This window comes from Lactuca saligna, chromosome 5, assembly GCF_052625555.1.
Source record: "Lactuca saligna cultivar CGN05327 chromosome 5, ASM5262555v1, whole genome shotgun sequence".
Taxonomy (NCBI): domain Eukaryota; kingdom Viridiplantae; phylum Streptophyta; class Magnoliopsida; order Asterales; family Asteraceae; genus Lactuca; species Lactuca saligna.
In genome coordinates, this window is record NC_136421.1 from 59,906,728 (window position 1) to 59,922,344 (window position 15,617).

Sequence of the window (15,617 nt, forward strand, 5' to 3'; positions counted from 1 at the left end):
GTTTAAGTCTAGAAATCCTACAAATTCCTAGTTCGCTTAAACTAATGCTCTGATACCAACTGTGACATCGCCAAAATCTCGGCCAGAAAAGACCGATTTTCATTTATGCTTTTAAAATAATTTCAGAGTAAATCCTTTTGATTTGAAAGAGTTGCGGAATTTGTTCCCAAAAACAAAACGTGATAAAATAATATTTACCAAAGCATTTCATAAAAGAAATATATTTTCATTATATAATCAAAACTCGAGATGTCATGTTCCGATACAGACCATAAAACATAAACGATAACATTACAAGTCATTCAACAAATATATATATATATATATATATATATATATATATATATATATATATATATATATATATATATATATATATATATATACAGACTTGTAAACAAAACAACTTGATGATTCATCCATCTTATGCCCTTGCACCACTTCCTGTAATACAAATAAAACTGAGTGGGTCAGGCTTGGGAGCCTGGTGAGCATATAGGGTTTTCAACCCACAATAAATAATTATATTTAATTCCACCAACCAACAATAACCCAATTACCCATTCCCGTTATTCTCACTTTACGTCCCTAAAACAACTAACACAAGGGACCTAGTCTAAGAATATTTCATCGGGGTGACAACACATGCATTCGGGGGTTTCCCGGCAATATATGTCAAATAAGGCAACCATGAGGGGGATGGAGTACAGCGAATGAACACCCAAGTTCATTAATACCTACAGGTAGCGAATCTGCTAGCGTTCCGCAGGACTGTTTAGAAAAGTCTGTGGTGGTCATCTAAACTCCACTAGATGACTGAATCAAAAACAACATCGAGGCCTCTCATCTGTTTATCACACGTCAACTATCTACCCATGTTCTACCCGGCATATTAGTAGATAAAAATATATATTTTTATACATAGTTTAAAACCTGTATAGCATTCTCATTCAATACATATTCCAAAACAACAGATGAGACACATACACATAACACGTATTTCATAGAGAATAAATCGTATCTATGAGATAGAAGAAAGTGAATATACATTCACACATATAACACAAAATATATACATAACACGTATTTCGTATAAAATACTTCATAATTATGCGTTAGAAGAAAGTAACCACACACTCACTTGATCAAAAGATGATCGGACAACACTACGACTTCTAGAAGTAGTATTCTTCGGCAGATCTAGAAGATCTTCAAAAATACCGGACTCCTCGCGGGCAGAGCTTCAGCTCGGGAATCGCACTTCTCGGGATCTTCGGGGCTTCGGGACTTGCTTCGAGGCTCCGGAATGATACCGGGGCTTCAGGATAATTCTTGCACGAAAAACGATGCAAAAACGCAAGAAAAAGGGAAGAAATGAGCAAATAACTCGGTTGCCCTCGACACCCTTTTATAGGGGCTGGAAGGTCGAATTACGCTGGGTGTAACTTGAGATTACGTTGGGCGTAATGACGATAGGGTCGCTAACTCCCCCCTTGGATAATATCGGATAATATATATTTAAATTAAATATCGAAAATATTTAATAAACTTCAAAAATTCATATCTTCCTCATACGAACTCCGTTTTCGACGTTCTTTATATCCACGCGTAGGTGAGACTACGATCTACAACTTTTTTTTAGACTCCGTCGGCTAATTTTGATTTTATTTTTATTTTTTATTTTTAGTAGGTCGGGACAGGAAAACTCCGTTATAAAATCATAACTTCTTCATCCGACGTCCGTTTTCGCCTATCTTTTCATCGTTTCACTACAATTAACGAGATCTTCAATTCTCGTTCAGATTGTTTCAGCTAAAAACCGCTCAGTCTCAAATCGAGTATTCGGGCTGCATACTGCTAAGTCGAAACTTCGAAAAATCATAACTTCTTCATACGAAGTCAGATTTGGGCGTTCTTTTTATGCACGCTCTCGGTTTAACGAACTCTACGACTTTCGTTTAGATCACTAAGGCTAAATATCGCTCTAACGTAAATTTCACTTTTTACGTCATTCAGCGTTGCTGGTTCTGTCGCGAAACTTCGACATGTCATAACTTCTTCGTTATAATTCGGATTTCGGCATTCTTTATATCTTCGGAATCCTTGTTTCGACCACTACATCTTTATGCAAAGATATCAGGATTATCCAACACTTCAAATTTGACGCTTATTTTATTCTTAATTCATTAAATTATAATAATTAATAAAATAAACACATAATTCACTTAATTCACATAATGCTCAAATATTTCATCATTAATACTTCAAAAAGAGTTACAAGGGTTAACCTAGACTATCACATCAATGATAATGCCTAGCCTGGAAACGCGTGCGTTACAAGAGGTGAGTGTGGGCGGGGGCGCGTATCTTACTATCAGCAAGAGCGTGGACGGGGTTCCATGACTCGTCAGTAGCAGGACAGGGGCGAGGCCCTAGTTAGGCAATGCCTTAGATCAGGAGTAGAGTAGAGTTTGTTAGATACTTGTTATATGTTATGTTATATGTTTGTATGTGTTTAGCGGGCGAGGCCCAGAGACAGGAGGGGCCTAAGAGAAATAGATTTGTATACCGAGCGGGGCTCGAAGGCAGGGCTTGATGCCGGATTCGTCCGGAGCCGGGCGGGGCTCGATGTAGCGAGCGAGGCCCGATGCTTGCAGTATGTGATTATGTATGGTATGTGGTAGGTTGGGGAACTCACTAAGCTTCGTGCTTACGGTTTTCAGTTTTGGTTTCAAGTACTTTCGGTAGCGGAGGGAAGAGTTCGAGGTGATCTCATGGCACACACACCAAATGAGTTTTAGTCTGGGATGTTTACTCTGATAAAATAAAATAATGTTTTAGACATGATACTCTGATGTGATATTTTTTGAATGAATGGTTGACACTTGTGGTTTTATTATTAAATTAAAAATGAAATTTTTGGTTATGATTTTTGGGAAGTTACAAATGATTTTACAAACTTAAAATAGTTTCATATTACAATAATTGTTCTAAGAATACACATCCTAGACCATATTACACACCTAATTTTTTTTTTGTTACATATTATATTTATTCATTTAAATTACATTTAATGTTGTGGTTGTTAATCAAATTGTTTTTTTATGTCACGTATTTAGAGAAAATGTAGAAGTCACCTTACTGACACTATTTATCTACACTACATCAAATAAAACCCATTCAAAACGTTTATATAAAATATTGAAACATAATAATTAAATAACAATCAATAAAATTGTTAATTTTGGAAACAACATGTTCATTTTATTAAATTTTCCAAGATGATGATTATTTTCTTAAGGTTAGCTTCAATAGATTTGGTAATTTTAGTGACGAACTTTATAATTTATTAATATTTGGTTATAGACAATGTAAAAAAATATTTATATGAAATTTACCAAACGGTTTTGAAACTGTGTAACATATACTTAAATTGTTTATAATATCCTTAATAATACTTTTAAAATAATAAACATATTGAAAAAAAATAAAGCAATTATATGTTAAATAATGTAACTTAGAGTGATGAGAGAAGAGGTTTGAAGATGAGAGTTTAGTGTTGCACCTCGTAACATACGCATAACAGTTTTTAAGTCAAAATTCTTTTAAAAAACAAACAATTGCGATATGCCAAGAGTTGAGCGTGTTCTGCATGGTGCATGAAAAAGTGGTTTTTCTAGAAAAACACACATCCCATGAATGAAGGAGGTTGTGAAACAAAGAGTTAATTGTAGTTTTAGTTGCAAAACAAAATGTCAACCATAACAACATATAGACAAAACTTAGTGACAAATGACAAATTAATATGCAAAAATAACAAAATAAAAATAACAACGAAGTAAACATACTTATAAAGAAATACACACCTCATCATCCATTTTTCTATTTAAATCTACTTATATAAACCTGGCCAAAATTGATCGACAAAAAAAGATGAAATAGATGTCTGATTGAAAAAGAAAAAATAACTAACCATCTGTTTTCTGTTTAGATCTAGGTGTTTGTTGATTGACTCCCTGCACATAAAATAGAATCAAAAAACCATTAGAACTCTTTTTCTAAAGAAGGTGATAAAGAAAGAAGATAAAATATCAGGAAAGTTAAAGAGAGGAAGAGAAGCTTTTGGAGAACAAAGCTCGATGTGGTGCTTCGGTGAAGCACTGGTGGCTTGGTGACCGTGAGTTGGTGTCTAACATGGTGTTTTTAGAATTTTCTTCATAACTCAAGAGTGATTGAGTGTTATATGAAATGAAAAGCGCTAAACAACTCTTATAGCTCATTTCTTTTCAAAGATTTGGGAGATATTTGTGAAAGTAAAAGAGAGAAATCATGAAAGATATATGATAGAGCGATGGCAGTAACGAAATGAAAAATCGAACATGTGAATCCTTTAAACCAAAAATCATACTACATATGCACCTAATTCCTCTCTTGCGCGCAATCACTTGAAGCTAAAAAATTGCAAAGTGATGATTTGAAGGGTTCAACATCTAATAACTTAAAGCATACTTAGACAAGATCATAGCCAGCGGAAGCATATAACAATTCTTACGTGTTTATGTAAGCTATAAGAATCTAAGTTTCATTCTATTATTGCAACTACTAAAAGTTATAAGAAATTACATATCACTTTAGGAGCTAGAGATCTCCTTACTTGAGATCGAGTTCTTGCCACATTTTATTAGATGAGATGACCCAAAGTAGAATCTCTCTAATGGTATCATACCCAAGAACACCAATAGGGGAAAACACCAAAACGCTAGGAGAGAGGAGGCAAGATCGAAAATTTTACTAACCATAGAAGGGTTATAATTTTTATCTAAGAGAGAGGGGAGAGGAAGGAATGAACATCTTGGGTTTGATCCATAACTCCCTATTTAGAGTCATCCAGTTGCGTAGTCTTAAAGAAACTACAAAACCTTGATATGGTTTATCCAAATTCGTCGAACCTTATCCCTATCCTTCTGGATTGTTGTAATTAATTAAACTTTTTAATTAATTAAAATTTAGTCCCTTTAATTAGATTACTAGTTAATTCAAAAGTAGTTTCTAATTAATTTATCACAACATGACACATGAATAAACTAATTCCTCTTAAATCCATTTTTGTCTTTTAAATGCTTAAATGGGTCTTAAGGGGAACCCAAAAGGGCACTGCTATTATTGGAAATATTACTAATAGCTAAAGATCTTGGACACTATTTCTAATAGTCTTCCACTTGGTCAATTCATTAACTATACGAGGTCTAGTACTTTCAAATAATCAACAAAGAGTATGTCATCTAAAGCAACTGCTGAACTATGATTAAATCAAGATTCAACCCCTAGATAACTGATCAACTGTTTCTTTGTTCTAAAGATATCTATATAAAATTGAAACATGGATAAGGGTCAATCTCAATGTTCATGATTATGTTCCCGATAAAGATTTGTGATGACTACATCTGAATACTAAATTAAACACATCAATCCATTTTAATAAGTTTTTTTTGAAAGAAACCAAACAAATTGATATCATGTGGACATGATAAAATTTTCAATTACACTTACTCATCTGTTTGAACAAGCCCTGAACTTTTTTCTCTGGATGATCCTCCGTTCTAGATGTCCAAATCAAAGAAGGGCGTCCACATTCACAAGGGTTTTCATCATCAAATATCTTATTTGTAGATCTTGAGTTGGACATCAACGATTGAGAGGAAGAAGAAGTAGCTATTACAAGAGAAAAAAGATAGATATCATTTGTTTTTCTCTTCTCCAAGCCCTAAATCGATATATAAAGGGAAATTTTAATTTGTTTATTCCATGTCATTAAATATAATGTCATGTCATTTGCCAACTATTGTATATGTAATGAATATAGTTGCCTCTAATGAGAATTGAACAAAAACGTAAGTTCGTTGGGTTTTTTTCAACAAACAAAACATGATTGAGGTTTTTTAAACGGTTTTGAAACTTTGTTGTTCTTACAAATCATTTTCCAATATTTAGTTACACATTATAAGTCATATCATTCGTTCAGTTTCATTAGCCGATTGATCCTACATGAGAAGTGAATGAAAGTGTAAGTTAGTTGGATTTTTTTAGATAAAATGTTAGTTCGTTGAGTTTTCTTGAACATATAAAACATAATTGGTTTTTGAAGGGATTGAAAACTTCAATGGACTTTTAAGTCATTTTCCTTATAAATAATTCCCCTTGGGGTTTGCATTGTATTCTCATCAATATTTATACAAGATACAATATATATATAAGATACACAACGACCCCTATACTATACATGAATACCAAACCTACACTAAAATAGATAAGTAAATAAATAGGTACATTAACAGAATTTGCGTAGAACATCCCAAATTTCTCCTTTAATTTATGTTTGAGAATTTACAACATCCCAAATTTCTCCTTTGATTTATGTTTGAGAATTTACAACATTTATAAACTTAATATTTACAGTCCTAGTAACTAAATACTTGTTTTTCGCTTTTTTTTTAATCATTGGCTGGATGTTCACCGGCCAGTTTGGAACTATACTCGAAACGCCACACCATTGATGTCTATGCCCTTGGGAACAGTACTAAATTGAGAAGGGAACTTTGGGAGTATGTTACCTATGTGTTTTGCAACCTCTAAATAAAATCTGAACTTGGATGAATGAGTATCATTTGTTCTTTTTGATTCCATAATCTTTTCTGTCTTTGATTTGTTGCCTTTCCCATGTAAAGCTTTTGATGCATAGGTAAAAAACGATTTACAAAACTTTCGGTCCTTCTCACTTAGCACTATCTTCTCAAAAGGTTTAGTTTTAAACTTCCAACTGCCTGTATTCCAATTGAAGTCGTAAAAGGGAAGAAACCTTTGTCCATAAATAGCTATGAATTCTATAGCAGATATAATAAATTCATATTCTTCAATGGACATGTAGTATGGGAAGCTTATTCTTGTCCATCCCGCTTTTGCTCCAATGTAACCCTACATATGGCCGGAAAAAAAAAAGCAAACAAAATGTTACAAACCCATGTCATTTTTCTTTGAAATAATATAACTTGACAAGAAATGAAATCGTGATGATTGAAAAAGAAATTATTGTTAAATAGAAATATATATCAAGAATTTTTTTTTACCATTTCGACTATAGATCTTATTGCAAGTGAATGAGTTTCATCAATACCAAGCAAGTGGTGACCATATGGTCCAGCACAAGCACACCCTCCTCGAGCTTGAATACCAAACAAGTCATTCATAAGCTTAGCAACGAAAGCACCATCAAGAGACTTGTCTCTCTTATCATCCGAAGAGTCTCTAGTTGTGTAAACAATAAACGATACGATTGCTTGTCTCTCTACTTTAGTATTTCCCAACACACTTATATTCTCAATTTTCATGAGTCTCTCAATTGCCTTTCCAATATATTCATTCTCCTTCTCTGCAATTATTTTCGTACCGATGTATTCTTTGACCTGAAAAGCTAAAGCTGCTTTCACTCGTTGGATAATTTGTGGAGTCCCTGCGTCTTCCCTTTCTTCAATGTCACTAACGTACAATGTATCCTAAAGTTTATAGAAACTGGATTGGTTAGCGACATTCGGTTTAAATAACATGTAGTTCTACTTTTCAACGAAGTTATATACACATATGCGCATACACTTACCTTTTCATCAAAAAAATTAACGTAGTTAACAGTTCCACCTCCACATGTCGAAGGAGGAGAATCTTTTAGCTTGTACAAGGTCTTACTCATCAGAAGAATCCCTGGTGATCCAGGCCCTCCAAGAAACTTGTGGGGACTTAAAACTATGGCATCGTATCCATCAATGGCACCTGATCTCATGTCAATATCTACGTAGGGAGCACTTTAATCGATTAAAAATCAAAAGAATATATTAGTCTCATATCTACGATAAGTTATTATTGAAACATTGTATAGAACACGTACCTTGCTGCAAAATCGAAGCATGCGAAAGCTCCAAACTTGTGAAGCAAGCGAGACATAGAACGGGTGTCTGTTAAAATTCCGGTTACATTACTACAAGCGGAGAAAGAACCGAGCATTGGGCGTCGAGTGTGTTGGTAAAACTCTAGATGGAACTTTAAATCATCCATGTCGATCAATCCTTCATCATCCAAACCAATCTCTATTACTTCTGCTAGGGTTTGTCTCCAAGAGAGGAGGTTGGAATGATGTTCATAAGGACCAACAAAAACTACCCATCTGTCGTTAGTTTCTAGACATGAGTTTAGTACTTTCGCTCTTAAAATCGAAGGAATGGCAATTCCCATGACTTCTTGAAGACGTTTTATTGATGCTGTTGTACCCGATCCGGAGAAAAGGAGTGCATCGTCTTGTGTTCCACCTAAGCATTTTTTAACAAAGCCAGTTGCGTCGTGAAGTATTCTCATGGTCTGGTCTCCGGTTTGGTTGTCACTTGTGTGAGTGTTGCCTGAATGGAAATAACAAAAGTCGCAAAAAGAATGAATTAAAGGGATTTCTATTCATCCTGTCCTTAGAGGTGATTTGATTAATCATAATATGTGAATAAGATGTACAAAAGTGAAATGAAGTTACCATAGAAGGGAAGAACAGTTTCGATGATATAGTCTTCAATGTATTGAAGGCAGCGACCTGAGGCTGTGTGGTCTGCGTATGTTAGCAAACGTCTTCCGAATGGAGTCAGAATCCATGCACTTCCACCTATTATTTGAGAGCGCAGCCAGCTTAGTTTAGCATCAGCAGGCGCATGAATCTCAGGTGCGTCTTTGTCAAGTATTACATCGCTTAGCATCGTGCAATTTTCGGTAATCTCGTCAGAAATGTTTATAGAATTTACATACGCACTTCCATGGCATGATATATATTGATAGCTGATCAACCTCCTTTTGTTTAAATAATACAGTGGGTGACATCGCCAATTTCGTTATACATTCACAAATGATTGAATATATTTTATTGGTCAATGGAATAAGTATTTATTGTATCAGGTTATTTGTGTTTTATTATAAAAACGGTCTTGTAGAAGACGGGTCTAATTCAGCATTTGAAGAACGCGCTAGAAGACCATCCAATGTAGTTGAATAATAACGTTATTTGAACAACTTTTTTATTCCTTGTTTTCCGTTATATTTTTTGTTTCTATTTCCTTTAATACGTATTTTGTAGAATTATTCCCTTTCCTTGACATTCCATAAAAAGAAAAGCGCCGTAGTTTTTGAATTATAGATCTTAACTTGCCCCACAAGACATGTACGTTCTTATTTTGCCAACCCACAAACACAAACATTTTTGGCTAGACAGAGATAGACAACCTGACTCCTTCAATGTATGCCAACCACAAACATTTTAAGCAAATGTTCTAAAACGATAAAACTAACTGTTGTTTCTTCTTCACTTAATGAATACAATACTTAACATATATATATATATATATATATATATATATATATATATATATATATATATATATATATATATATATATATATATATATATATATATATATATATATATATTATACCTTATAAAGCATTTTTAATCAAAAAAAAATTAAGTCGTACAAAACCATAATACGATTTGTACAACAAGTTTCTGCATTGAAATTTTATATTGTCAACAAAAATCATAAAGTCAAAGGCTAAAGGGACTTTGAATTAATATTCGTCACTTTCAGCCCGTTAATTTGGAGTCTACGTTAAATCCTCATATTTAGGTAAAAAGATCTCTCTATTTGGTCATGCTTCTCCTATATCTCTCTTCTGCTTATTTCAAGAATTGCAACTTCACCATCTCTCTTCAGCCGCGCTCGCTCAACATCTCTCAACATATTTCTCTTTTTTTCTCTCCTGAAACCCTAAGTCGAACGCTGCTATGACTAACCTCATCACCTTTATCAGCCATCGTCCTAACGATCGAAGTCACCTCCGTCATCGGTTAAGGAAACCACTACCACCAACCTCATTCTTTCTTCCCTAACCGAAAATGTTCACGTCTACTGAGCGACATCTCGACCACCATCAAATCACTGTTGTCTCTACAATCGTTGTTGGTTCATCGAATCACCCATCCCCAAATGATTCTTCCGCCTTATCTTGGTGATCTAGAAAATCCCCATCGATCGATGAATCACTTTATGCGTGTTTCAAATCTATTTCATTGTTTTTTTTTGTTTTAGGATAGAATCTTGAAAGAAGAAGCCTTTGGTGGATAATGAATCTCTCAAGTGACTTGATTTGAATTTTGAAATTACGCTCTAAACAATACTATCTCCTTCGATCACTATCCATGTATTTTATCCTTTTATTTCTCTTTTGTTTTTCATATTTCTATTTCTTTTCTTTCCTCTATGTTACGGATATAATCACAGTGTTGTTAACTTATATTTTTATTGGATCTAATTATTGTAGAAGAAAAAGGATTGAAACGAACATTAAGTATGATTACCTTTGAGATTTGATTTACATTTTGTCAATGATGTTCAACTGATGAAGGGTTTAGATCTTTAATGTTTGTCAATCATTTTGATTTGTGTTTTTTGTTCCATTTTGATATTTTAAATCAAACCACTATTTTCATATGTGTGTCCTACTATCTAGGCCTAAATAAAATTTTGGTTGTTTCCATTATTTTTAATGTTTTATAATAAATGTATCAAATCGGCATTTGTTTATTATATGTTGCCCAATTTGTGTTTGTGTGCAGGTGAAATGTTTCTAAGTGGTAGACCATTTTATGATAGTTGACGTGAGCTTTTTGTTATTGTAGGATAATGGTCCCTTACAACCCCGCAACTCAAGAAGTATGTCAAGCAAAAGTTTGTACATTGTAATTGTTATATTTTTGGAATGTAATTATATATTAACATTAGAAGAATAGGTATTAATTTTTATTTGAGTTTAGGAAAGTTAGATGATTAATAGTCAACTATCAAACATGTTATCACTATAAACTAAGATTATAACAGGTCTTTCCTGCAATTAAATTCAAGACAGAAAAGTTAGTTTTGTTATGTGTAAGTTTCAAAATCATATTTATATTTGTAATTTACTCATAAGTTTATGTTTCCTAAAGTTTACTATTTTTAATATGGAAAGGTAAAAACATAAAAGAAAAATGTTAATGCATAAGGCCATAAATATTGTTAAAATAAAATAAAATAAATCTGAAAAACCTAAAACCAAATAATTAAAACCTAAAAAATGACAATTTAAACTTTTCAAAAATAAAGAAAAAGAAAAAAAATGAATTTGGTTTCAGTTTTAATAAAAACCAAACCGAACCATTGCACATATTAGAAATTTCAGATAATTACGGATCATATTTTCCATATTTATGGATTTGGGTAATTTGGAACAATGTTAAGTAATAATATCATCTAAGAAGGTAAACGTTTTATTAAGAAGTGTTTCACGATTAATAATATACAATCAATCATGTGTTCATACACATTTTAAGACAGTCCAAATTATACATTATTTATTATGGCTGCAAAGGAAATAATTGGCTTTTGAAAATTAGGGTTTTAATAGTAAAAAAGGAACGACAAAGGAGGTAGAGTCGGTGAGTAGTGGGTGAGGTGGTGTTGAACACAGACATCGTCGTTCCCTTTCTGTTATTCTTCAGAGTCGATTGTTAGATAAGCAAAAGAACAAGGCGATTAATCTGAGAGGGAGAGAAAGCTTTGAGGCAGAGTGAGTCGGTGGATGAGACATTGAGAAGAAAGAAAGTGGAGAAGAGATCGGAGCAGGGAAGAGGTGGAGGAACAAATGGAAGATAGATATTGGCCGATAGAGGCGGTGATGAACACGTAGCATCTATTGGTTATGTCGATGAACTGCAATTTATTCCACCAACAAAACAAAGATAGACCAATACTCAAGGTGGAAAAGAAAAAAAAATGAAGGACTAATATGAAGAAAAAAAAAAGACAACATATGCAAATACCGAAACATATGGCAGTGAAGTGCAGAAAGAAGTAACACGTGGAAGTTGTCCCCCAAGTGGCTATTCGACTATTTTTGCCACAACTTAGTCACTTTACTGTAGCTAAGGATGGATAAATTTAATATATATATATATATATATATATATATATATATATATATATATATATATATATATATATATATATATATATATATATATATATATATAATTCCAACCAACAATGTCGGTTGAGTTATAATTTACATTTTTCCTTAAGAATTGTTTACTTTAAATATCAATAGTATTAATATAATTTTTCTAAAATATCATTAGTATCTATATAAATATCTTATATTATCTTATGTTTTTTTATTTATAATTTCAACCATTTTTTAATTTTTATAACGAATTTGATCACTCATATTTATTTTAAGACCTCTCATTTTTTTATCTAAGATTTGTCCTATGTTCATATTAATTACAAATTTCATCATTTAGTTTTTATTTTTCCAAATTTAGTCAATACTTTTAATTTTATTACTGATTTTTCTATATTACCATTATTTTCTGTTAGTAAAACCGATCATAATCCATCGAGTGTCATCTTTTTTTTCCCTTTTCTATCTATTAAAATGAAAAGTATAGTAATAAATTACTTGATTCATTTTTTTTTCCTTTTTCAATATATCAAAATGATAAGTATGGTAATAAATTCCTTAATTCATAGAATTCCTTCTTAAGACACATATAATCTTTTTAAAACCAACAAATTGCATCCAATTTCATCAGTGAGAAATCCAACAAAGTTAGTATGGTTAAAAACTTCAAAGAGGATAACAAAATCAAAGATCATCTTCCCATTTTTCCAATCTGTCTTGAGTTATCAATTTTCTTTGAACAACTAAACACCAAATGAAACTAATTTTAAATTCTATGTTGAAACCAAACCAAGTCAAACCATTCATCTCCTGCAAAAGAAAGGGAGAATGAGTTCAATTTAACCCCTACAAAAGATTTAATTTGGTTTTCTTTAGAATATTATGTTGATGAGAGGAAAGAATAATGGTCATAAGGGACCCAAACACTTGCAAAACACAAAAGTATAATGTCATTTCTTAAAACTCTTATTTCGGTTGTAATAAGAAACATCAGGTTAAAACATTCTAACAAATCAATTACATACAGATGAGTGCAAAGCTTAACAGAGGAATGCACACATGAAAAATACTACATATCATCAATTATCTTACCCTGTTTCCCTAATGCTTTCAGTAGAGAAACATCATTTGAACCATCAATAGTAAAAATGATGACAATTGTAATTGAGATTTAGAAAGCAATCATGATCTAGATGAATGAGTAATGAATGATATGAACACCATATGTAAATATTAATCAACAAGTTTGTATTGAACAGAGAATTCTAATACAATACTGATTACAATAATAAGCAGAATGACTCGTCCCTCTACTTCTATCATACAAAAAATAGTAAGTCAAGACATTAGGCTTCAACATAAAAAGACTTAGTAAATAAATACATGCGAAATAGAACAAACAATGCTTCGACTTTTACAACTAAATGACTCAACATTCTCCCCCTTTGTAAACAGTCGAAGTCACTCAATTAGTGAGAACTTGCGCAACTGAGTGCATTGTCCTTCGAATTTCTGAGTACCAAGTGATTATCTTCTTCAGTTCCTTCTTGTCTCCATCATTGTTCTTGGTGCAGTTACTCATACGAACAATAAATTTCGTATATTGCGAAGTTGTATATCTTTCGATCTCAGCAACTTGAAACAAGAATCTCTTTGTCTTTCCCTTTGTGTCTTTCCCTGCGAATACCGTGCCAAATGGTTTGAGACAAATTTCACCATCAGTATATTTCATCAACTCCGGTTGAGGCTTCGTAGGTTTCATAGAAACATTAACCTTTCTTCCAAGACCTGAAGCAAGCTCTTCATTAGTTAAGGCCAAGCAATCATAGTAATTATCTATGAATATCTTGAGATGCCCGAAACCAAGTCTGGATACATCTAAATCAGTTTCCTTCAGTTGGGATTCTTCCATATCCTTCAAAATTAGGGCCACTTGAATGAGATCATTGAGATTCATCAAAGGAAAGTCAGCAATTGTAAAATCAAATGGTTTATTTTCTGCTCGAACCATAAAGTAACGAAAGTTCTTAAGCAGATTCTCGAACATTACGTCTTTCTTGATTGCCATCACTCTTTTTATCTTTACCAGGGACCAAACTTCATCTTGATTTTTCCCAAGTACAACATGAAATCGAATTTTCAAGTATGTGTACTCGTCAGGATCTTTGAATCTTTCACTGACCTTGTAATGTGCAGTGATAAACATCATTTCATTAATTAGGAAGTCTAGTTGGCATATGTCTGAGTTCGAAGTGGCATAGCTTCTTCTTGGCTTTTTCTCAAATGTATACATGTGGTTCCCCAATACTTTGGATTCAATTGTTTCGAATGAGTATAACTTTGCAGGATCACCTTTGTCCATTGTTGGAGGATCATTTTCTCTTAGCCTCATAATGCTTTGAATATGCCTCTATTTCTCTATCTCAGCATCAATTTCAGCTTTCTTCTCCTCCTTCGACTTTTCATGAGCAATACCTTTTCCTTTCCCAATATTTGAAATATTAGGCTTCGCACTTGAACTTCCTTTATTTGTTGAACCAATTTTAATTCCTTTAGGAATTAATTTTGTAATTGGTTTTAATGTTACTATTGTTGAAGGAATTGGGTTGGTATTCAAAGGTAATGTCGTTTTTAGTTGAGTCGAATGCAATTTCCCAACAACTTTCGCATCCATCCCTTTACTTCCTTTTACTTCTCCCCCTTGCACATTCTTCGGCAAAAGCGAAGTAAAATTTGTTATAGGAGCCAAAGGCTTCTGGAATTGCTTGCTCCAATGAATTCACTTTCAGCGTTAGGAATTCAGGAGTTAAAATTATCTGAGAAGTAGACTTCGACACAATGCCCTTTAGTTCAGCTAATAACTCAATGAGCTTAGCGAACTGCTCCTTGTCATCTTTGCTCTTGGCTTCGATAGTTGGCGCAGTTGATTGATAGTCTTTAACAATTTTTGTGACTGCGTCAGCTATGATATCAACACGTTGTTGCACTATCGAATTTTGCGAAGTAATCTGTTGAAGATCTTTTGCAATCTCTTGCTTCAATTCTTCGACTTTCAAGTTCACATCCTCCCTTACTTTCTTGACATCTTGGACAAAAAGAACATGACGTTCTTTTGTGACATTTTTCAGTTCTTGTAAGGCACCATCAAAGGTTTTCCCTTGAGCTTTAAGTCGAATCTCATTGTTTTGATCATTACCATCTATCTTCTCAAGCAGTCTTCTTTTTGTTGCTTTTATCATTGCATCAACCTCCATACCAGAAAGTGAATGCTTTGCACCAGAGTCAGCTTGTGACTGAAGGATGGTATTTAACTTGCGATTCAGGATTTTGAATTGTTTACCCGACATAAGCATGTGGTCAGGTATCTCCTCCTCCTCTGAATCAAAATGAAGTTCTTTAAATGTTCCTCTGAAACCACCTCCTTCGGTTTCATGATCGGAATGAGCTTGAGAAGTTATTGGTTGAGGATCCTCAGGGGATTCAGATGGGAATAGAGTTGTGATAGGATGTTTCAAAACATGATCAAATATGGGTGAAGTTAT

General features: G+C 33.2%; 1 protein-coding gene across 1 annotated transcript; it reads right to left on the minus strand.

Moving 5' to 3' along the window:
* Positions 1–6,408: 6,408 nt before the first annotated feature.
* Positions 6,409–8,435, minus strand: LOC144997738 (uncharacterized). The gene is made up of 4 exons (XM_078957607.1): positions 7,937–8,435; positions 7,652–7,853; positions 7,125–7,550; positions 6,409–6,972 (listed from the first exon to the last, which is right to left on the minus strand). The coding sequence occupies exons 1-4, from the start codon at positions 8,398–8,400 to the stop codon at positions 6,529–6,531; spliced, it is 1,536 nt and encodes a 511-aa protein (XP_078813733.1). The 5' UTR covers positions 8,401–8,435; the 3' UTR covers positions 6,409–6,528.
* Positions 8,436–15,617: the final 7,182 nt, after the last annotated feature.